Here is a 26,189-nt window from a genome sequence, read left to right on the forward strand (position 1 = left end):
CAATAAATCTGTGTTTGAAAACCTATCTAAGCTATCTAAGTGATTATCGACCTTCTCAAAGTTTGAAGAAATGTAGTTTTACCAATAAACAGTATAGAAAGCGTAATTGCGAAAGGATCTAGTGTGATCAAATTAATATAATTGATAAAAACTACTAGCTCACTAGCACACTACGTCACAAATTAGATTTATTTGTAAAACAGTTTTCACAGCTATTAGAGTTCATAAAAGAAGAAGCCTAACCGCTTAAATTTTGGAATTTGGAAGTAAATTTAAAAAAAAATTGATAAATATAAATTTATTTATATTTATAATTTCAAGTACTTCTGAAAAGACTCTTCAAATTATGAATTCTGTAATATGTAAACAGAGATGTCAGGCTGTTTTTCTTTTGAAAAATTTTGATGGTTTTAAAAATTTCAACTAGAAAAGACTGGGTGTCCTATGTCTTATATGGAAAACCTTAGAATGTCACTATAAATTTGTATCTGGATCTTCCAGATTTTTGTAAAATGTAGACTTAAAAATCTGGAATATTCCAGATAAATCTGGAAGTTTGGTATCGCTGCTTTTGAGATGCTTTACTGCTAAAAATGAACCTAGATTTTCTTCAATTCTTCACTGATATGTTTTCCATTTTTTTTTCCGTTGGATATGTTTGTCCCAAAATTTTGCCATGTGCTCATTTTGGCGCCCCCTGACGGCTGGCGCCCTTGGCGGGTGCCAACCTGGCCAACCGCACGCTACGGCACTGCACTCTTGTATTAGCGACAAAATGCTACTCTCGACAATAGTCAGACTGAACCAAATATAATATGCATTTTGTTAAAACTAAACCTTTTCGACCAAATGTCCATTCGACTTGATGTCCGTTCGACCAAATGTACTTTCGACCAAACGTCATTCGACTAAATGTCATTCGACTAAATGTCTTTCGACCAAATGTCATAGATTAAAGTAGCCCGTCATTCGTGTTGGCAGCCATGTTCATTTTGATACTCGCAATTTCAAAGTGATAAAACTCAGTTAGGTAATATTGATTCAGAAAAGTATCACTACTAACACTTACTTGCAGAAATTATGCTCTCAGAAAATAGAAACTCTCCCAGTGATCCGAAACGGAACTCAGGAATTAGGAAACTCATTTAAAAGAAAATCTGCAGAAAATTCAGGAGCTCTCCACCTTTAATTTCTTTTGGTGACCAGGAGAACAGGAGACCAGAAGACCAGAAGATCAGTAGAACATAAATCATTAGACCTGTAGACCAGTAAATAAAAAGACCAGAAGACCAGTATATGAAAAGACCAGAGGACCAGAACACCAGAAGACCAGCTGAGCAAAAGACCAGAAGAACCGAAAATCAAAAGACGAGAAAACCATAAGACTAGAAAACCAGAAGACCAGGAGACCAGAAAACTATGAAACCAGAAAACCAAAAGACAGAAGACCAGAAGATCATAAGACGAGAAGAACAAATACCAGTACACAAAAAATAGACAATTCCATTTTATATAAAGCATTACACCATGAGCTCCTTCGGAGATTGCTCCAGAATCAAGATTATTGATTTATGAACAAACTGTTCCAGTGATCCAGCACGGAATTTCTCAGGAAACTCATCCAAAACCTTATGCAGAAAACTCTTCAGGAATTTTCTAGTTTACTCCTCCAAAGATTTTTTTTCACGGATCTCTTCAAAAATTTCCCCGAAGAGTGCACCGAGAATCCACGTAAGGATTTCTTCAAAACATCTCTTGGGATCACTTCAGAAGTTTCCACCACTCTTTTCTTTTGTTATTTCTTTTACGGTATTCCACCAGAAATTGTAACGAAAACTTCTACACTAGCTTTTCTGATTTTTTGTCCATACCCGGTCAACCAGTCAGTGATTTTCGATAGCGATCGATATAGATTCGTTTTGAACCGTTAGCGATCGCCATCGTTGGTCAAAATCTAATTATGAAGACTGGTTGGTCGGGTAGAGTTCTCGCGAATAATCTTTCAGTATTGAATCTACCGACTTACTAAGAGATGTATCGAGAAATTTAATAAGAAATTCCATCATGATTTCCGTCAAGATTCCCTTTAGGGACTCTACAAAACAAATGTGCATGTATTCGTTTAGGAATTTCTCCAGGAACACCATAAAGCATTAATTTTACCAAATGAAATGCCTGCATAATTTTTCCGAGAAATTCTTTTCAATAATTTCTCTGATTGCTCTGTAGATTCTTCCAGTAATTTGTTTGCTGACAGAATCATACGTTTATCTAATAATTTCTCTGGACATTCAGGAATATAATTTAGAAATTTCTTAATGATTATTTCAAACATTCTATTTTGAATGTTTCGTTTCAGCCTTGAATTATGCCAGAGATTTTCCATATTTTTTCCGATGATCTGTTTATTCTTTTTCTTCTTGGCATTAACGTCAGGGACAGGACCGACTACTCAGCATAGTGTTCTAAGAGCACTTCCACAGTTATTAACTGAGAGCTTTCTTTGCCAAAGTTGCCATTTTCGCATACGTATATCGTGTGGCAGGTACGATGATACTCTATGCCCAAAATTTAAGTTTAAACCAAGTGTTAGAAATATAAAAAAAGGTTTTTTGGACTTAAACCAACGAAAGTCATTTGAAAGTTTAGTAAACATGTGTTTTTGGCCTAAACTTAAGCGTTTGGTACTAAAATTGAGTCAGGGCTTTAGGATCCTATTGAAACTTCTGGTTGCCATGCGATTTTCTGAAACGCGTACAATGCCCTTGGTTTTTCATGTCCAACATGACATACCTCGCGATCTAGATCGAATATAGGAAAACAATCTTTGACAAAGTTGTTTAGGAGATCCCAGGGCTAACATGTGCTGGTCATTTGAGTACGGAATTCCGTCACCAAGCGGCGCTAGTGAGCATGAAACTTTGGTTTTCAAAATATCCTAGGAGCATGGCCACATCAAAAGATGGCGTCTCCGGAAAAGTTGTTCAGTAAGTCAAGGGCATTAATGAACATGAAACCTTTATTTTGCGGATATTTCAGGAGCCTGTCCACTTAAAAGTTTCATGCTCAATTACGTCAACTAGTGGCAAAATTCTCGATTGCTGGGCTAAAATAATAATAGCCCTGGAGCTACTGAGCTCCATCCTTCTAAGTTGTTGGGTTCCTTAGATATCTATAACAACAACTTTCATGCTCACAAGCGCCACCTGGTGTCAAAATTAGAAATCAACTAGCTCGAACAATGATAGTCCTTGACTTACTGATGGTGTCATCCTGTCATGATCCTTAAATATCCGCGAACCAAAAGTTTCATCTTTCTAAGTGGTCGCCTGGTGGCAAAATCTCGAATTTCTAATTTAATAATTTAATTCATAGCCTTCGAGTAATTGAACAACTTCGTTGAGGACGCCATCCTTCTTAGCAGTCAGGCTCTTAAGATATCTAGAAAACAAAAGTTTCATGCTTACTAGTGCAAAATTCATGATCATCTAGCTCGAACAATGAAAGCCCTTGATTTTCTGGACAACTTTGCCGAAGACACTATCAGGATAGGCTCCTAAGGTATTTGCAAAACAAAAAGAAACGTTTCATGCCCATTAGCGCCACCTTGGAAAATACATTTTAGTCTGATGTTGATAGATAGGGTGCAGACCCAACTAACATTCATTCATTTAACAAACACCATTATGGAAGTTTTATTCAGCATCATGTTTAATAACATTTTAATAATTTTCATGGCCAACCTTTGTTCAGGCGTTGTTCACACAAATTTGGAGAAACTTTAAAGCATGTCGTTGAATTCCAACTTTATTTTTTAGCTTTTAAAACGTTTTACAAGTATTTAGTTCAACATTTATACGACTGGTCCAAAAAAATTTAAAAACAAATAAAAAACAAAAAAATATTTTTCTATGAGCTTCAAATGTAGTGTACACAATTATTATGATATAACAATTATATTTAAAAATCGCCAAGATACTGGAATAGAACTCGAGACCTTCCAATCGTCAGCGGTATGCCTTGCCATCTTCGCCATCCTAGAACTGATGAATATACCGTCCAGTGCAAAATATAAACCTCTCATAGCTAAATATTGATCATGTTTGAGCTTCTATTCGACATCGTCTAATCAACACATGGTACGCTAATCAACAACTGAACAGGCATATTATTCAGCTGCTGTTCAGTGCTGATCCAAGCTGAGTTCAGTCGGCTATTTTTAGCGCACAGTGAGAAAATTTATGTCAATGATGGTCAAAAATAATGTTTATTTACACAAAGTGAAATCAGTTTGAAATGATTAAGATGAATATATACATCGAAGACAAACCTCAGATTTTCAAGAGCACAAATCTAGAGAACCATACTGCGCAGCGGTTCGAGCTGAAAACCTAAACGATTGGTCACACGCTGGTGGTGACCAATCGATTAAGTTTTCAGCATGAACGGATATTCAGTTCTCTAGATTTGTGTTCTTGAAAATTTGAAAAAGATGCATCTTCACCTTAAGCTAACTTCATAATAAGTTTTAGTTTGTTCAAAACTCCAATTTGAAGGATTCATTAACTCAAATTGAAATTCATTTTTTTATAAATTATATTTGTATTAATTAATAATATTAGTGATTTGTATTTTTCATAAACCTATTATGCATTAAAGGAATAGTCCTCTGTATGGATATATTTAAATCATTTGAAGTCGAAGATGTTCGAATATCTTGAGCGTGGGATTTTTTTTTCAGAAATGGGCAAATAGGAAAAGTGTACCAGTTATGGCCATAGTGGTTCCCTATTTGGCCAAATGGGAAATTTTGTCAACTTCCGAATTTTAAATCTTTTTGAATGTTTTAACATCAAGATATATCTTAAATCTAACTTCAACAACACACAAAAATTTCCAAAATTTGAAGGAATTAAAGTAATCACGTATGGCGAGATAGGGAACCACTATGTCCATAACTGGTACACCTACCCTAAATCATTTTTCTTAGATCGCACTATTCAGTTGTGAAGAAATGTCATTTCAAATGTTGCTATAGAAATCAATTTAATCAATTCTGTCACATAAATTTCCACTTTTCTTGTACGGAACAACTCCCGAGCAGGTGAAAAAAGCTTAGCAACCATATTTATTTTCTGAATTTCATTTTATGAAATTTAGCTATAGTGTGATCGCTTTTACAAGGCTTATTTATTGCTGAACAATGTGTTTGTTAATCGTCATTTTTGGCCTCTATTGGATCAACTGTTCTTATAATATACTGAAGCTGAATTAGGATTTTATAAGATACTTATTCAGCTCTTATTCATGCTTATGTAAAACATGTGGAAATAGCTGAAGTGCGACGCAAGTAAAACGTTAGTTCGTCTTCTGAATATCCTTTTATACATATACATTTGTTTAGTGGAATATTGGCTTTTTAATTGGGGGAAACATGTCTTGTTCAGCTCATTAGTAAAACAATCTTGACTAGTCGAATGAGAATCTTTGGAAACGTTTAAGGTGAAGATGAATCGAAGCCAAACCTCAAATTTTCAAGAGCACGGATCTGGAGAACCGAACACCCGTTTGAGCTGAAATCTTAATCGATTGGTCACCACCAGCGAGTGACCAAACGATTAAGTTTTCAGCTCGAACAGATGTTTGGTTCTCCGGATCCGTGCTCTTCAAAATTTGAGGTTTGGCTTCGATTTATCTTCACCTTAATAAGTGGCGATTCAACTTTTGTTCCTTCTAATGCATAACGTTGAACATTGACCTAAGTTTGTGTTAAAAAGCACCTTCTCAGCTCTTTATAGAGCAAAATTTTTATTCAGCTGTCATTACCATTGTTGAACAATAATTAAACATGCATGCTTGTTTGTGGCTCTGAATTGATAGTTGGGGAGCTACTTGGGCATTTCCATGATTCACCTTGGCATGAGGGGTTTTCCTCTACCAAATAGGGCGATATACAATACTAAAAAGAAAATAGATGGCTCTTTTTCAGTGATAGTAAACCCGAAATCTTGAAGCAAATAAAGCACCATTGAAGATGAAAAAGTTATCTATTCACATTACGCTTGATTTCTAACCACTACTTTTTCGTTCCAGTTTTCTTAGGACTGATTTCTTCACCGTGGCTTAAGCCGTAAACCACACTTACCCATACAGTTAAACTAGGTTTAGGACCTAAGCGGTGATGAAGAAATCGGCCCAAAGTAATTTACGTTTTTCATTATTGCCATACGTTTTGACAGCTCTTGACTACCATTCTGCCAAGCGATTGTGTTGGAAGTTTGAGAAACTTGAGAATCCAGCGTAGCGCGGTCAGTCAGTGGATTACAATCATCAGTGTCGCTGCTCGGCAGCCAGTGAGAGAAACTGAATGTTCGAAAGGTTGTTGTCTGTACTTTTTGCCGCTGGCGCCAACTGTTAGCGGTTATTAACGAAATAAACAGTCGTTACCCTATTGTCTGAAATTTCGCACTGAGAAGCTCTTCAATACGACGCACATTGTGGCAAAATATGAGCTCAGTAGCATTCAAAAAACTCCGCTGCCGAAGTGAATCGAAAGTGCCAAGAATAGGATCCGGCTCCTTACCTCTGCTGCAAAATGATAACATATGTTGTACAGCCTACTTATTACCGAGTTTAGCAGGCTTCCCATAACCCTGAGAGGGAGAAACCAATACGAAATTTATGTACGTCAAGGTGAACCGAGATTCTGCTGTCACGAACTGTCACTGTGAGCCCAGATCTAAAACAATGGACCAACATATTAAAAGCGAATAATTGATTAGAACATATTTTTGCATTTTATCAAAAGTGACAAAAAATCGTTTGAAAAGCTATTCATGCTTATTCAAAAGTAATGTCACAATAGCACCTTTTATCCTGATTGAATATACAGTGTTCAAATATGCATTACTTTACTTTTTCCAATAAAAACGAAAATTAAATGCACAAAAAACTCTGGCCCTTTTTCCATGTTTGTCCAGAACGATCTAAGGAACACAACAAAAGAAAACAAGCGAATTTCATCAAGTCTGCCTTGATTGTCATTGGTAAGCTGGAGTTTTCTTGCAATTCGAAATAACTTTGTGTCATATTTCGTGTGTAATATCGGTGCCTCCCTCCCAGCCATAACCCAATCTGTTATAGAAGGAGAAAGTAGGTTTCCGATGGTCGTGCCAAAGATTTGCTGGCAATACTGGCCATCATATCGGAAATAGCTTGAGTCAATGCAATATTCGACTATTTCTAGAAACAGATTGAGGTTTATGTGGGTGTTCGGTCTGATCTCAATCATCATGTTATTCCGAACAAGCCATTTTGGAATCGATGTGAATAAGGCTTTCACGTCGAGTGAAATCAGAACGTAGTTTTCTGGTAGGGTGACGTTGTTTATGAGCTCACAGAAAGTGTTGAGTCTTTTATGTTGTAGGCAATTACCACCAGTGACCGCTGAATGAATTGTCCAACATATTTTGACATGTGTTACGAAGGTGCTGTCATATTTGGTACAACTGGCCTCAGAAGTAGGTCTGGTTTGTGGGCTTTTGGTTCACCATAGATCCTAGGATATACCTAGGTTAGTAGTGTTTGATCCTTTGGTCGCATTGCTTGCTCTTGCGGGGGCGAACGATGAACACTTGTTCGGCATACAATTCATTTATCGAATAATATCGCGAATCCGGTCAGGCGTGAATATATCAAGGATCGCATCGTCAACTAAAGATGACTCCCAGATCCTTACTTTATCCCACTAACCCAATATCCTTTCCATGACAACTATGGAGATGTAGAAGATTCTTCGGTCTCTAAAACCAATGGTTGTCTAACTAACATTCCTTCCCTTCCCCGATGACCGTAAGGACGTGGCCGGCGCCGTTATTGACTCTCGATTTGTGCACATTGAAGAATGGTAAGCTAATCCCAAGCCCCATTCACTGAATCCCTGTGCAACTTCGATTGCTCTGGTCAATCATGGAGTAGCAACTGCGAATTGTACGGTCATTTATGCTCTCATGCTCATGCTCACCATAGATCCTAGGATATACCTACTAGCTTGCGTAGTTGGTTGACGATGCTGTTGTTTTGCTGTTGATAACGTGACGTGGGATCTCTCGCGATGGGTTTGTACGTGCTCTTATCCTGAAGTATTTCCAGCATATTAGTCTTGTAGTCTTGTGATTCCATCACCACAGTTTTGTTCCATTTGTTCGACTGCAGTACCACGATTATCGGATTATCGTTTCGGAACCTTCTCGATACTCGTTCCGCATTCAAACAGAACTTCGACACCGGATCGAGTTGGTGATTTCAATAGGGTAACGACTGTATATTTCGTTCTTAAACGCTAACACTTGGCGCCAGCGGCAAAAAGTACAGGCAACAACCTTTCGAACATTCAGTTTCTTTCACTAGCCGCCGAGCGACGACACTGTTGTTTGTATTCCTCCCACTGATCGCGCTACGCTGGATTCTCAAATTTCTTTTCAGCACAAGCGCATGGAAGAATGGTAGTCGGAGAACTGTCAAAACGTATGGACAATAATGAAAAACGTAAATTACTTGCAATTAGGAAAATGGATCAAAAAAGCAGTGATTACAAAGCAAGTGTAATTTGAACACATAACTTTTTGTGTTTAGTTCATCTTCGGTGGTGCTTTCATTGCTTCAGGACTTTGTTTTTACTACCACTGAAAAAGAGCCATCTATTGCCTTTTCAGTTTTGACTATCGCCCTATTGTCATTGTGATAAACATGATTGAGAATCGAGTTGGCGATGGCACACCTCGTGCGGTCCAGTAGCGTAGTTTGAGGGGTGCGGTCCCACCGGGCCCCAAGTTCATAGGGGCCTCCAAATCGTGGTAAGAGCTTTATTTAATATTATGAAATTGATTTCTAGAAAACTAACTTGTTAACAAGCAAATTAAAATTAAGTTTGTAGGGGCCCCATGGTCAATGGTATTAGTAATTAGAGAAGCCTAGATAGCTATTTCAAATTCATTCTCAATAACTCGGTATAATTTAGTAATTCATACGGATCTACATTAATGTGCGGGGACTATAGTGATATCTGAAATTGATTTGGAGGTATGTTGCAGACCATATCCTCAAAAAAGCCGTTTTTCATGTCAATTATAATTGAGAAAATGAATAAATTATCATCTTCGGGACATGGTTTGTAGACAATCAAGGATAGTAGCAGATCTCTTTTTATAGAGGGTTAGTCTCTATTTTAATACAAATCTTTTTTATTTATTCTTCATTGAAACCTGCTAATTCGCTTTTTCAGTCTTGTGGGACTATTATATGGCTGAAATTGAATATGTCAGCTGTATAATAGCACTATATTAGCACGCAGGGTGAATTATAATTTAGTTACACGGTTTTTCCACAGGTTCATTTCTTTTCAGATTCCTATAGGGAAAACTTTATAAATTCTTCTATTGATTTCTACAAAGTTCTTTTCAGGTATACTTCTGGTATCTATTTTAGAAACTTTTTTATTGATTTTAACACCAAATCTCCCAAAAAAAATCTTCCAGCGTTGTTTCAAGGGATGGTAAGAGGAATTTCTTCGGAACTTGCTCCACGAAATTCTTGATCACTACAATGCTTTTCTCAACTATTTAATATCCCCAGTTGTAACTATAGAAGATCTTCCAAAGTCTCATACTAGAGTTCTTGCAAGAAAAAAAAAACATTCTACGGTCCTTAAAGAAATTAATTAATCCACATTTACGCTAGGAATTGCTCCATACATTACTCCTTTAGTTTTTCCAAACAATTTGTCGTGTATTTTTCAAGCAAAATCTTCATGGCTGCTTCATAAGTTCATCTAAGGTTCCTCACCAGCTAATATTACAGAAAACATTCAAGTTATTGCAATCATCTTAGCAATTTAGAAAAAAAAAAACATCTACGGAATCCTCTAAGATTTCCTCAAAGGACCAGGAGCTCATTCAGAGACTTTGGTGGGAGATCATAATGGATTGCTTTCAAACTTAATCATGTTTCATAATATGTTTCTTTAGGATTTTATTTTGAAATATCTCCAGGATTTTAAACAAATTTCGCCAATCTAAAATCAAATTTTTGATCTTTTTCTGGAGATATTCCTGGGTAAATTATTTGAAGACATCTTCGGAAAATTTTGAACGAAATTATAGAAAATCCTTTGTGAAAATAATTTTTGAAATCTTGGAGATGTTGTTAACGGGAATCTTAATGGAAGTATTGAGAGAACGATGGTAAAATCATTGGATACATTCCTGGAGTACCGTAATCCGGGGGCAAATTGATCACTGGGGCGAATTTGATCAGGTCGGTACCAAACAAATTTTCCTCCCAAGGATGCTGAAGGTTTCGTTGGCAACACATACATTCCATGTTTTCTAGTTTATAGATGTCTAATGATGATTTTGAACTAGTTTTTTTTTTTCATCAGGGTCAGTTTTGCACAGAAATATTCGCACTTTTTGAAGGTGTAAGCAATACAGTTGGAATTGTCGGTGCTAAACAATCCGCTGGTTTTATCATCTTTGAGTGTTAAAAATGTTGTGTAAGCTTAAGTATGAACTACTGATCTCATTTTCGATATCATATATCATTGTAACTATAGTTTTTGCTCATAAAACCGTTTATTCTCAAATAATGTGCTTATATTCACGGGAAATTTCCTACATTTAGGCATATTTTCAAAATTTCATTTTGCATTAAAATGATCAAATACTCGAGTTGTAAGAAGCTTGACATGATTTTCGGATTCAAGGTACCCACATTTAGTAGATAGGAAATTTGTTATTCCTAAACTTGCTTTATTATATGATGATCAATTTCGCCCCAGTGTGTCATTTTAATTTTTTGGTATTAAAACTATGTTCATGATATGTTAAATATTATTTCATGAAAAGACGATTACATAAACTGATAAAAATCAATGAAGTACTGATTTTGTCGAAATTCATTTTCCAATATTTGAATTTTGAAGGATAACACAACAAAAAGTTGTAGTGTGATAGTGATCAATTTGCCCCCGGTTTACGGTACATATGATTTTCATGAAAAATTTTTGAAAGGTTTTTTGAAGGAATTAATTTTGGAATCTCTGAGATAACTTCTATGGTTATACTAAAAAAATATATTTTGAATTCCTAAGATATCTCCTGTGGAAGTTCGTGAAAATTACAAAATGAACTCCTGAAGAGTTCATCCTGTAATTTATTTGAAGCAAACTTTGTGCAAATTTATTTATGTTTCCATCAAGAACTTCAATCAATCCCAAATTAAAACACAAAATTAGGAAAATGTCAAAATTTCCCAGAATTACCAATTAAAGCTGTATATGAATCATTGTTTTCTAGAACTACTTCTCCAGCTAATATTTCCACTTTCATGACAATTCATAAGAAGTCCTCTCGATAGTTTTCAATAAACTAATGAATCTTTGATCAAGAATTAAGAATATAAGAACTGTACGCTCAATAATTGACATTTTTGCCATTAAACGACTGCAACAACATTATCAACGTATCAACAAAATTCCATCGCTTTAGGCATAATTCTTCAAGCTATTTGGTCATCGTTTATTTCAACAATCGATTTTACATTAGCGCCTTACATTTAGACGGAGCTCACCTTTATTTTGAGGGCCCCTAAATGAAACACCGCTAGCGCATGACGGCTCACCATAGTAGCATGTCCGAAAGAACTTCAAACTATTGAGAACCAGAGCTACAGGTCCAAAGCCCTGATAAAGGTAGATGGTTGTGATGGCTATGACCGTGGTCATCATGTAAAGAACAAGCGGACAATGCTGTATCGTGTCAGCACCGAGGAGGAAGCCCCTCTAGCACGATGTAGGTAGCGCAACCCTGGTTAGGTGGCCTATCGAAGACTCTTCACCAACCAAGAAAGGCAAAAGTAGAGCAAACGGATTGATTTTACGGCAACAGACCCGGCAACGAATAAAGAACAATGATTGGAAAGTTGAATCTTGGAACGTGAGAACTTTGAATGAACCCGCGCGTGTGGGGCTCCTGGCTCGTGAACTGCGGAATGTCGGTGTGAACGTGGCAGCTATCCAGGAAATACGCTGGCCGAGAACCGGAGAACGCGAATTCCAAGCGGTGAACCCCATCGCCAACACTTCATTCAAGTACCATATCTACTACAGCGGTGGGAACAGAGCAGAACGTGGAGTTGGCTTCATAGTGATTGGGAAGCAGATGAAGCGAATTATTCGGTGGAAACCGGTAAGCGACCGAATCTGTGTGTTAAGAGTGAAGGGCAAGTTCTTCGACTACAGCCTGATCAGCATATATGCGCCGACGAACGATAAGCCCGATGACATGAAGGATGAGTTCTATGAAATCCTGGATAAGGCCTACGGAGAGTGCGCAAAACAAGATGTCAAGATAGTCATCGGCGACGCAAATGCGCAGATCGGGAAAGAAGATTTCTTCCGACCCGTCATTGGAACGGAAAGCCTTCATTCAATTACCAATGATAATGGCCTGCGGCTAGTGACCTTCGCTGCTGTTAGAGGGATGGCAATCAGCAGTACTTACTTCGCACGAAAGAATATCCGCAAACACACCTGGCGACACCCGAGTGGAGATGCCTGCTTCCAAATAGACCACGTGCTGGTTGATGGGCGACATTTCTCAGATGTCATTGATGTCAGGACCTTCCGAGGCCCTAATATCGACTCAGATCATTATCTCGTTGTAGCTAAAATTCGAGCGCGGTTATCCAGCGTCACGAGTTCCACAACAAACAGCACGCTGCGCTTCAATATACAACGCTTGTCGACTGATGGTGTAGCTGCGCAATACCGTCAGCAACTAGACGAGCAGTTGGGAAGAATCAAGGTTGCTGGAGACGTCGACAGCCTGTGGGACCCTATCCACGAAGCTGTGACAACAACGGCGCGGGAAGTGATCGGCACTGGTCAACGACGAAGACGAAACCACTGGTTCGATGAAGAGTGCCAAAGAGTGACAGACATGAAGAATGTCGCCAGAAGCCGTATGCTTGTGGCCGGTACCCGACAGAACAGAGAGCGGTACATGGCAGCGAGAGCCGACGAAAAGCGAATACACCGCAGAAAGAAAAGGCAGCACGAAGAAAGTGTGGTAGCTGACGCACGAGAAAGCATGAACCGGAATGATATGCGGTGATTGTATGCAACGGTCAATGGTGCGCGGCACAATACCGCACCAGTGCCCGCCATGTGCAATGATCGAGAAGGGAATTTGCTGACCGATAAAATGGCGGTGGCTGCCAGGTGGAAGGAGCACTTTCAGCAATTGTTGAACGGTGAAAATGGAAATGTAGCGAGGAACATGATGAACATAGATGACGACAATCAAGCTGTGGACCCACCGACCATAGGAGAGGTTAAAAAGGCTATCAGCGAGCTGAAGAAATGTAAGGCTGCTGGGAAGGACGAGATCCCGGTCGAGCTTCTCAAGCATGGAAGCGAGCAGCTTTACCAGTCGATCCACCGAGTACTTCTGAAAGTATGGGAGGACGAAGAATTGCCCGTCGGCTGGTTGGATGGCCTCATCCGCCCTATCTACAAGAAAGGGCACAGACTGGAGTGTGCCAATTACAGAGGAATTACTTTGCTGAATTCGGCGTACAAAATTCTGTCGCGTATCCTGTTTAACAGACTGCGACCGCTCGAGGAGTCCTTCGTCGGCGAATACCAAGCTGGTTTTCGTGAGGGCCGTACGACAACGGACCAGATGTTTAGCTTGCGAATGATCCTAGACAAATTCCGGGAGTATAACTTGCAGACTCACCATCTGTTTATTGATTTCAAGGTGGCGTACGACTCAGTGAAAAGAAATGAGCTTTGGCAGATAATGTCTGAAAATGGTTTTCCGGCGAAACTAATTAGGCTGATACGTGCTACGCTGGATGGTTCGAAATCAAGTGTTCGGATCGCAGACGAGGTGTCAACCTCGTTCGTGACGTTAGACGGATTGAAGCAGGGAGACGCACTTTCGAATTTAACGTTCAACATTGCACTGGAGGGTGCTATTAGGAGATCTGGCGTGCAGAGAAATGGCACTATTATCACAAGGTCGCACATGCTCCTTGGCTTTGCGGACGATATAGACCTAATTGGAATTGATCGCAGGTCAGTGGAAGAGGCCTTTGTGCCTCTGAAGAGGGAGACAGCGAGGATAGGCCTGACTATTAATTCTACCAAAACGAAGTACATGGTTGCAGGTAGATATAGAGTCAGGCATGGTGGTGTAGGTGCTGAGGTAGTGTTTGATGGGGATGTGTTTGAAGTTGTTGAAGAATTTGTTTATCTTGGAACACTTGTGACATGTGACAATGACGTTTCCCGCGAAGTGAAAAGACGTGTTGCGGCTGCGAATAGGGCCTTTTACGGACTACGTAACCAGCTTAGGTGCCGCGGCTTACAAACGGAAACAAAATTCACCCTGTATAAAACATTGATTCTTCCGGAGGCTCTCTACGGGCACGAAGCGTGGACGTTGAAAGAGTCAGACCGGAAAGCTCTCGGTGTTTTTGAGCGTAAAGTGCTGCGGACAATACTCGGTGGGAAACTCGAAAATGGTGTGTGGCGCAGACGCATGAATCACGAGTTGTATCAAGTGTACAAAGATGCGAATATTATTAATCGTGTAAAATACGGCAGACTTCAGTGGGCTGGTCACTTAGTGCGAATGTCGGAAGAAAGAATTGCGAAAACGTTCGGGGCAACTGGAGAAGTTTCGCCCAAGACCGACGTAGATGGAGCTCTACAATACGCCCGGCAATGGCGTGACGCTACGCTGTAGCCATCAAGGTATCAAGGTAGGTAAATGAAACTCCGCACCGGGTGGCCTAAAACAAATCAAATTACATCCCAACAAAAGTCAGCAAAATTACAACGTTTGGTGTATGGCCATAACGGCAGCTATGCACAGTACACCATCGAAGGCCTTAGAGGCAGTTCTTTATGAGCTTCTATTGCATCAATACGTGCAAATGGAAGCTGAAAGAAATGCGCTAAGGCTGCGATGAACTATCATTTTTATAGAAGGCAATATTTCTGGGCAAAGATTTTCGTAGTGATGAATCAGTGCAGATGATCGAAGACTGGATGGAAAAATCCTAAACCTAGATAAACCCGATAAACCGTATAAATGATTGGTACGAATCGCCAAATATGGGAATCTGGAGGGACTTCACCAGGATCGATTATTTTTTACACAGATGGTTCCAAAATGGACGATAGACCTCTCAACATCTGCTTTGTGACTGTCCAGCATTATTCGCACGTAGGAAATAGTAGTTTACGGAACAAGTTGCAGAATGATGATTTTTACAGCACGTGTCGGAAATTTATCCTACGAGGCTTTCCGAGTAGGATAATTACGTCGAGTGCTTTAAAAATCGAGTTCTGCAACGAGTTACGTACAACATTTTTTTTTGCAATTTCGTAGAAGACCACTTGAGGGTATCAGAAAATATATCGGAATGTATTCAACATTATTTAACAGTTTCTGAGAAATTGTTGTGTTATGATTCAAAACGCAACTCAAAACAGTTGCGTGATAAGAAAGCGTTGTGAAATGAATCATTACAGCAATGGATTCAGTTGCGTAATGACTATTCTAGCAATGCATATTTCAGTGCAGGAAGGTAGGCCGTTTCATGACAGATTGGCGAGATGAAAAACAGCCTATTACAATAAGAAATTGCAAAAAAATATTTCAACATGGGTATTCTAAATCCTTTTGACATTTGGTTACAGAACCCTAATCAAGTAATTGAATTCTTTTAAAGGTCTTTCCTGATTGGAATACCTCCAAGGATACCTCGCATCATCGAACAACGGCATTTATCCTGAATGGTAACTCGCCGTACTGAGCACGTTGCAATAATAAACAGGGGTATATCACAATAGATCAACTAATGGTCGCAGTGGTTCAAATCCAAACAAAAAAAAATCGCGAATCTGGTTAGGCGTGATTTTATCAACTACCGAAAAGCTAAACATTGCATATACTTTGCAATTGGATCAAACGGACAAACTGATGTTTTGCGAAAAAGTTACACGTCTTCTCAGTGAGAATCGAACTCACGACTCTCTGATCTCTAGTTAGGGCGCGTTACCCCTACGCCATGAGAGGACTCATGAACGCAGAAGTTAACCTGAATTCGATTTCAGCTCAATAATCACGTGCTCCTTTTTCGCACATCTTTCGGAAGAATTAGATGCCCATCCAAACACAACGCTCTCTATTCATATCCAATGCCTAGCCCAAGAGCGCATTATTTTTTAGGTATTGAAATAGCACACTACACTAGCCAGCAACTGTGCTGGCTGAGGTTTCTATTGTGTGGGCTTTCAATTCCGATTCTCACTGAGAAGACGTGTAACTTTTTCGCAAAACTTCACATCAATTTGCCCATTTAATCCAATTGCAAAGTATATGTAATGTTTAGCTTTTCGGTAGTTGTTAAACTTCCACTCGGCTGGTTAGCCGTAAACCACGATTCATAATTAAAAACAAGTGATTTTATCATTGATCCCATTGAACCTAATATCCTTTCCATGACAACTGTGGAGATGCAGAGGTATACTCGGTCACTAGTAACAATGGTTGTCTAAATAACATGCATTCCCTTCACCGATAACCGCATTGGGCGTGACCTGCGTCGTTATTGACTTTTGAAATTTTGAACGTTCGATTTGTGCACATTGAGAATCGGTAGCTAATCCCAAGCCCCATTTATTAAATCTCTGTACAACTTCGATTGTTCTGGTCAATCACGAAGTGCAACTACGAAGCGGTCATCCATGCTCATGCTCATTCTCATGAAAAAGCATAGTTGCTTTTCAAAAATTGAAGATGAACTTCTTATGAACGGAATTCAAAAAGCAAAACCATGTTTTACGGAATACGATTTAGAATGAAATGGGTCGCCGATGACGCCACCGAATGTAAAATGCACTGACGACGCCGCTTATTTATAAAAGTTCGCTGCACAAGTCTAACGAATCCACTGTTTATGGAAATTAAATTTCGAACTGATTGCGGAAATTTGATTTGGTGGAATTTTAGCCCACGTCGTGTCACAGTAATTGCAGCTAATGAGATTTTGCTGTAAATGACAGACAATTGAGTCATTGTATCAGAATCACACCGCCTCATCACGCATTCATTTGTTCCGAAATTGAAAATTGTCACTGATGTTACGGCATTGGATGCGTGATACGAAGTTATCACGTGATAATTCAATAAAAATCAAAACTCATCAAAAAAGCTAGTAAACTAGTTGATTTGAGGGTATATAAGTCTACAGCCTGTATTGTCATAAATCGATGAGCTATGCGAATTTCTACACGAAAATTTTCTAGGATTTATACAATTCTCGTATTCTCGATTCAGCGAAACATCCCAACCAAATGATAAAGGCAAATTTTATGCTCGACGGAGCTTGGTACATTTTTCAACGGCTATATTCAGCATAATCGCTATTCCTCAGAAGCCACGCTCCCAGCGGAAGTGCAAAATATAATTCCATAAACTGGCTTCTGGTGTCACACAACAAACTAGGTTGTTTCGTTTTTCTGGAACGCTTCCCTCTCCGGAACGAAAATAGTAACACAAATGGAGGAAATCCAATTTAATACGTTTTTCATCTTCACTCCATTTATTCGTTTGTCTTTTGCAACGTGCATTTCACCGTGCAGGCAAACACGTAAGGACTGTATCGAAAAGTAACTAGCAACATTTTCAACAATCCCAGAAAAATTGGGTACCGGGTATATTTTTTATGGTTCTAAGTGCTGTGTATATCCTCTATATACAATACCAATAACCTATCTGTCTGTTACGCTTGCAAGCAAGGTGGTAGAACTTGCATGAAAGTTGAAGGTGGATAGTATGCATGTAGGCGATAGGTAAAACATATGCATGGAAGAAGAAAACAAATAAAAAAAATTATTAAAAAAAGTTGTAAGTGAATTTCACATTACGAAAATGTTGTATCTAGGCATTACGGCGTCCACATACCAACTCGTATATAGGAGAAGAGCGTTAATTTTCGACCCACTAGAATTCTGTGTCAATTTTTGAACTTTCATACAAAGTAGGCCAAAATCGTATTAATGAGTCAATAATTAGTGCTTTTTCCCTAATATTGAAGGTGCGAGGTGTGATATAAAATTAGGCACAAAAAGATGCATTAGGCTTAGGGCAAAACATCACGACAGTTACTAATTTCTTTTCGATACAGTCCTTTAAAAAGCTTGAAAGAAATTTGTATCCCGCTGCAGGCAACCGAAGCAGTCCAATGGAAAGGCAGGATTTTCCGCTGAGTTGGCAGCAGCAGCATCAGCAGCAGCAGCAGACCGATACGCTATTCCCGGCTCCCGGATGGTTTCAATTTTATGCATTGATTATTATGATGATAGTTTTAGTGTCGCTTCAGTTGGTTCGGCAAAATTGGCAATACAATCAGAGGCGCTAATGCCGGTAATCATTGGCCCGCAAAAAGGGCAGCTGTTTCAGAGTTGCCGCCGAACATGCCATTAATTGGAATTAGATGATGATTATAACGGGTTGAGCGATTATTCATCCCCATAGCATAATACAAAATGGGGGCTTTAAAGCTAAACTGTTGAATGTTTAAAGTTTTAATGAATTGATTTGGGGTGACTCTTTCCGCTGTATGTTGATGTTAGTTCTTTGGAAAAAAAACATCTATCTATCTTCTATCTTCTATCTTCTATCTTCTATCTTCTATCTTCTATCTTCTATCTTCTATCTTCTATCTTCTATCTTCTATCTTCTATCTTCTATCTTCTATCTTCTATCTTCTATCTTCTATCTTCTATCTTGCGAGAAGAATATTTGAAGTTATTCTTGGTTTGAATCGTAAAAAAAAAAACAAAAATAAAAACAGCATATTCTGAGGACTTTTTGATGAATTTTATCAGGTGTGCTGATATGTAACCATTGGGAAATTGCTAGAAAAATCGAAAAAGGTGTCATTGTATTGTTCAATGCTGTATCAAACGGAGCTTTTTAAAATGATTGGTGCTTTTTCGTACAAATGTACTGAAGGAAAGGTTAAAATATTTGGAAAAATTCAATCCATTCGTCAAAACTAAATTATGGGAACCTCATTCACGCTCCACCAAGCTGTGATTTTCTCTCATGCCGTAAACATCTCATCACGGTAATGATTACACAGCAGCATAATAATGCTAATGCTCTGATAGATTACTTTCCCAGTTCGTTACTTCTTTTAATAAAAAAAAATCCTACTTTGGCAAAATTTTCAGAGCTCAGCTTTATTTCACCGTTGCTCCGTTTTCTCTTTTGTCTTGCAGATTAACTGACCAACCCCGGCTGCTCCCTCCAAACACCCGCTCGTCTCGCCATGAATTCGTCATATCAGCGCAGCCGAAAAGACTTGATACCGGATACATAGCCACGAGATGGCACCACTCGTCAGTATTATCTAGTTCATAGTTTGAAACGTGTGTCGTACTAGCATTTTATCCCGGAATTGGACCACCCGTAGATTTTGATTTGGCATTTTGAGAAACTTTGATTCCCTGGACCGTAACAGAACTCACTCACCGATAAAATGTCAATCACGGGCTCTCTGGTCGGTTACGAGAACAACAACGAAGTCTCGAAGAAGAATCGCTCCTTGCTCAACATTACCGCCACATCCAATGCATCGTCGAAGCAATGTCAAAGTCTGAACTCGAGCATAGCCAACAGTGTGATAGCTTCCGGAAGCAGCAATCCCTATCGACATCGGATGGGCGGAGATGGGGGATCCAAAAAGCCCCGGAGATTGCACCTCAACACCCTTTGGTCGGTTTGGTATGGACTGCTGATAACGCTTCTCCAGGGCTATCTAGTGCTTCAGGGAACGCATCGCTATCTGGGACTATCGGCTCTCACGTGGAAGTACGAAAAGCCAAGTACCGAGTTGGACATCCAGATTGTGTTTTGTGGGCTGGTGGTGCTCTTCATGCCACTGCTGCTGGCGGCTGCCTTATTTCGCGTGGGGAATCTAGCTAATGACGGAATTAAGCTGGCATCCGGGACGCGGCTGTGCTCGTCGACACCCACCGATGGACTGGAGGAGGAGGCCTTCGAGGGAACCTTAAGGTGAGTTTTTTATATGGGTCAATCTAAATATTACTACACAGAAAAAAAAAATAATTTTCAATGTGATGTAAACTGAAACCTACTGTAAAAATAAATCAAATTCGTGTAATGTTACAGCATCATGTTAACTTTAATGAATAAATATTCAATTTTCAAACAAAAATGGTTGAATATTACATGATCGTGTAAATTAAAAGTGAATTCGATTGAAAAATAATGGATTGGTCGTTGAAATTTAGGTTTATTTTGATGCTCCAAATATGTGCATCAAAATAAACTTAAATTTAAAACATTTTTTTAAGCTGTGTACTTATATAAGATAGGGTCGGTGTTCCCTTAGTAGACAGCCTCTATAATCGTACTAGTGTCTTTTAACGACCGTTTTGCTATAAATCGTAGCAAAATATTTTTTGACATGAAGGTCAGGAACTTTTTATCTAAGTACCATTGATTCACAGCTAGATTTTGTTTAAAAAATGATCTAAATAAATAGTTTTGCTTAAAATGTAAGCTCCTTTGCATCTATAGTAGACCTTTTGCTCCTATAGTAGCACTACCAAGAAAAACTATTTTTTTAATAAATCGAATTATTGATTAATTAAGAACTTCTTTACATCTATCGGAAACGTTTGATCCTACTTTGAAGAAAAAAGAAGAAAATTCTATAAAAATACGATTTTGATTTGTATTTTCCCTACGCCGTGAAATTACTTTAGGAACGGAAATTAGAAATAGTGGTACAATAGGCACATGTGCTCCTATAATGGCACAATCGTTAATAAAAACAAATATATAAGTAAAATAGTTTCAATATTTTTCCACAACACCAAAATAGGTTTCAGATGATGTGAAAATAATGCCGATGGCTTTATTTATCATTTTATACGAATATTTTTTCTTAGCTATGCGGTTTTTGGATCACCAACCCTAGTTGGACAAGGTAACTACGTCATTTGTTATTATCTAAGATATTTCTCAAGAACATCTTGGAGTATATGTCTTCAGATTCATAAACTCAAGAAAACAGCCCCCTGGAATACACGTGCAGTTGCACATACCTGGTTCGATTTTCCTATTTCATTAAATCTATTTGTATCATATTAGGGTTTCTTAAGCCATCCAAGCGATAGTAAATTGTTATTATCTCAATTTAATTATTGGCTAAATTGCAAGTGATTGAAAATTGATATGTTGTTCTATAAGCCCAATGTTAAATTGCTTGTTTCATATAAAAACATAGGGGAACATAGTCCAATTCGGACCTAGTAACAGTTTTTTGGCCATATCTTTTCAGCACGATGGACGGCATGAAAATTTTTATGTTTTCATGAAAGCCTGATTTAGCGCGCGCACTTTTCTCTCAGAGAGTTTTGTGGTATCTCCTACCAGGACATGACTAGACATGTTTGAACAAAATTCTCCAAAAGGTCCGAATTAGACCAACCCTGTTCCAATTCGGACCCCTCGTGTTCTAATTCGGGACACCCTATATTTTATCGTTTTTTACTATGGTAGTTATTAAATATAACTCCGATTTCTTTGGTATCAAAGCTAGTTGAACTTCTTCTATAAGTGCAAGCATGCAAAATTAACTCAATGTGTGAAACATTCCTATTTACTTCGAGTCAGAACTAGCTCAAGTAGAATGTGAATTTCATTAAAAAACATGAGTGAAATCCGAAACTGGTTCAAAATTGAGTACAGTGAAGATAAAGACAATATATTTTTTTAATTTTGGTGCTTTTTGTTATTTTGACAAAATACATTGGAAAAAGCCATATTTGCTTAGAATACAGTAACAATTCAACATATTGAATCATAGCATGAAAATATCGCGTTAAAAAGGTGAACTTGTTCTGGAAACTGAAAGAGACAGCATCGAGTCTCGGAACATCAAGTTGGAGAAGTATCGACACACATTTTAGGATCAAAGTACGCTATTTTTGAGTAATTATAAAATAAAGCCTAACTTCAAAATTTCATGATCAAAACATTATATCGAGTAAGGGAAATTTGATTGTATTGTTCTCAGCACTCGTAAACGTTTTTTGTATCGTATTGTCAAACAAATTTGGAAAGCTGTATCTTAAATAGGCTGTGGTATTAATAAAGATGCTTTTGAAGTAGCTGGATTATTGATTCCTTTTTTTCGGTGGTTCACTGTATTTCTTAAATTTTTTGGAAGACTTTTACTTGAACGCAACAGAAACAAAGGCACCATCCATCAATATTACAACTTTTGTGATTTTCTGGTAAGTCAATAAGATTTTCACGGGATGGAGCTTATGAAATAGAATGACTGCTGGTTGAAAAACAAGAGGTCCGTATTGAACCATATCAAAAGGTCCGGATTGGACCATCACTCATTTTGAAATGTTCGAACTAGTTGAGCACTAGTTGAGCACCATAAAACCATATGGTCAGATGAAAGCTTAGGCTTGAAGGATTCGATTAGAAAATAACACAGATATATTGGAAAATTATTATCAATTACAGAAGCTTGGAAATAATGCTAACCGATAGCACACTAGAGCACTTCAAAACAACAAACTAATATAAAAATCAAACGAATTCACTGAAAGGCGTCAAATGTACTGTGTTAGATCCTAGCCAGACGGTGGGTAGAAAAACGGTACACACGATCTTTACAGTAGCGCCAGTATTGAGAAATGCTTGATAGTCCGAATTAGAACAGGGTCCGAATTGGACCAGCTTCCCCTACATTTTTCTGTCTGTTGCTCCAAATATAAAGTTTTATTAGATTTTTCATATAATTGATAAAAAAACTCGTAACTGAATTCACCGTGCGTATTGTTTTCGTCATGATTCAATTTCTTAATGAAACGTTTTTTGATGGAGCAACTATGTTGCTAGTAATGTGCGCAATCAGTAGTAAGGTTACTCAAATCTTAATTTACAATAAAAGTCATAGAAAGCAAAAAATATGGCTAAATTATTATTTTATCAATAAAGTCGTTATAGGAGGTTTGACTGTATTGTAGGCCGTCCCTTATTTTTCGAAAATGCGAAATGTTATAAGTTCGTCATTTTTGGTACGAAAAAAATCATGTAAAATTTAGAACTCCCTACGTGGACACTATGTGGGCCCCCAACGGCCTTGATGGTATCAGGTGTACATGACCCCCGTGCGCAAATCGAGTTCGCTGCTCTAGTGCGCGCTTCGTGAGTACGAAAAGCCACTAGTATCAAGTTACCCTGCGCGCGTTGATAGTGGGCATAGAAGTTTGTTTTCTTTGTAGATGTTAATTTTATGTCAGCGTTATAAAAATATTATTTTAGTTAGTTAGTTCCGGTCAATTTGTCAAATCGGGTAAAAATAACCTCTTTTCCTTTTTTGTCAACATTTACTTAACTTCGTGGTACTAGCTAAAGTAATAACTTGTTTTAAACAATGAAGATCAATTGAACAAAGCTAATTGATATAACATTTATAATTACAAAGGAAATAAAATTTTATGATGAATTTTAACGCGTACAGGAGAATTTGTAACTAGTGGCTTTTTATACCCATGTAGCGTACACTCGAGCACTTTACAATGACGAACTTATAACATTTCACATTTTCGAAAAATAAGGGACGGCCTACTGTATTGTCCAAACCATTTCATATTTGAGCTTGAGCTTGAGCTTGATTGGCCGCCCGTGGATGCTACTCCAGTATCGCCAGATCAGCTGCACTCACACAAGGAACCAACCGAATGACTGCTTGGGACTAACAGGCATCCTCAGTGTATAAGTGCTGGTGATCTATTTTTAGCGACAATGGTGCCTGCCACGTCAGAATGGAGACCAATGTGGGGAAGAGGGAGGAATTGATGATGCATTATACTGGCTCCCACGTAGACCGTATATACCACTGCATCTAAGCCAGTACATGCGGGAGTGTATGGATTGGGGGAAAGGCATGGCAGAGAGGTTTGCTTTTGTGGTTAGTAGACTGCCTATGTATCAGGCGTAAGTAAAGGCATGCGCGTGGAAGAATGGAAGCGTTAGGGAAACGGTTTCTTGTCCGTCTCGGGTTCTAGCGTTTGCTATGAACGAATAGTTTGAGTGTGATAGCTTTAGAATGGAAGATAGATACAAGAGAGATATACAACTACAAAGTACGAGGAAAGGGACGGGCCTGGGATTGAACCCTTGACCTTCTGCTTATGAAGCAGAAGCGGTAGCCATCAGACCACCAACCCCGTCATGTATTGTCCAAACCATTTCATATTTGCTCAAAAACAAAATATGTAGTAGTTAAATTACAACACAACAATCTTTTTTTAACAGAATTCATATAATTTTGACTACATAAACAAAGTTTTTCAAAATGCATTGTGACAAGAACTACTTCATTTCATCAGTTTTATCGTATTTTGCTGATAATTGGTCGGCGTTAAGTCATAGGGGACCAAGTACAAAACATGGGAAAATTGGATTATTCTATAATTAGATGCAAAGTTACCTTACCTCCATTTCACTATGATCAGATTTGATGAATGCTGTAAATTGCGAAAGATATGTAACAAATTTACTTTGGATGATCAATAAAAATCGATAAAAGTGTGCAGTCAGAGTGGACCAAGTGCTTATTACCATATCAGCGAAAATGATCAACACGCTGAAGAATGCGAGGAAATAAAAAACATTTCAAGAAAGTTGTCAAATTTTTTGACATTGAATGTTTCTTCTACTTATCCATCGATAGAAATTTATAAATATTACATAATTCGATGCATTAGATTTTGATTTTTGACGATTTACCATATTTGGATGGGTGGTCAGAAATTGCAACAATTTCTGTGCAGACAGTTGAAAAGCAATAAACTGATTGATTTTTGTATTTTTTGAGTCAATTTCGGAATCCGATAGAAGTTTTTGGTAATTCTATGGTATATGTATGGAATGTGTTCGAACCCGCTTATTGGACTAGTATATTTTGGTCGGTACTCGAGATTTTCACTTGGTCCACTCTGACTGAACACATATTTGAATATTTCTGGCCTTCAATACCCTGACCCTGCAAAACCCATAATTTTCAAGCTATCGTAATGACATTGATTTCGGTATTGAAGATATGGATTATTGAAATTTTTACGATACTGATGTCGAAGGGTCTTCATAATCTGCTTATCTTAGAGATATGCACCCAGTTTGGCCATGCAAGCATTGAATGATTGTTATTTTCCTAGAAATTGTTCAGTCAGAGTGAACCAACTCACTGAACAGTGGTCTTCAGTTCAGTCAGAATGGACCAAGTACACATAGTTCATCAGAAAATCGTTCTATCAGAGGTTTGGATCAGAGGTTTTCATGATTATCACTTTACATTATATTGTTTGAAAGTAATACAAAGATGTGTAGAAATATTGAACCAAAACTTAAACGAGTTCAAAAACTACAGATCGTTAAACTTTAAACCCATTTTTCTAAAAATATGAAAAATGTCACTTGGTCCACTCTGACTTAACGCCGACCAATTGATAATTGATAATTGTCGTATTTTGCTGGAAATTGTATGAACATTCTGTAGGAATCTTTATATGTGCACGGTGAATGAAGGCCGTACGGCGACTGGTGACTTAACGTTATCGATGGTAAGCAATACCTCCTGCAATGTTTTTTCATGTACAATTACTTCTTCTTCAAAACGTAATGGTATAACCTTTTGATGTAGCTAAGGTCATTTTCACAAATTTCAGGAATGTTTTGTAGGTATAACTTTGAAAACATTGTTGGCAGCCCTGTCGTCGTAAAGTTTGAGCTACTTCGTCGTCTTTTTGTGATCAGGTGCATACTAACGCCCTGTGAAAGATTGAAAGATTTTTTCAAAGTGTATCAACGCCCTTATGAAATTCAGTCTCATCTCTGATAAGGCCTTACGAGGATAGTTGCTTACAGTTAACGCCCTCTAGAACATTCAAAACAAGTTTCTAAGAGTATTAACGCTCTCTAGGAATTGGATCATATCTCTCATGAGTCGTTACGAGAACAGTTGCTTATTGTTAACGCCCTGTAGAACGG

The 26,189-nt window shown here is 38.2% G+C and overlaps 1 protein-coding gene across 1 annotated transcript in view; it reads left to right on the forward strand.

The window, feature by feature from the left end:
- Window positions 1–26,189, forward strand: part of LOC110678492 (protein tincar) — a 370,698-nt gene that overhangs the window by 197,653 nt on the left and 146,856 nt on the right. The window contains exon 3 of the mRNA XM_021851444.1: window positions 19,364–20,159. Within this exon, the coding sequence (XP_021707136.1) occupies window positions 19,624–20,159 (536 nt within the window). The 5' untranslated portion in view covers window positions 19,364–19,623. The remainder of the gene's footprint in view (window positions 1–19,363; window positions 20,160–26,189) is intronic.

Source organism: Aedes aegypti, chromosome 3 (genome assembly GCF_002204515.2).
Source record: "Aedes aegypti strain LVP_AGWG chromosome 3, AaegL5.0 Primary Assembly, whole genome shotgun sequence".
NCBI lineage: Eukaryota > Metazoa > Arthropoda > Insecta > Diptera > Culicidae > Aedes > Aedes aegypti.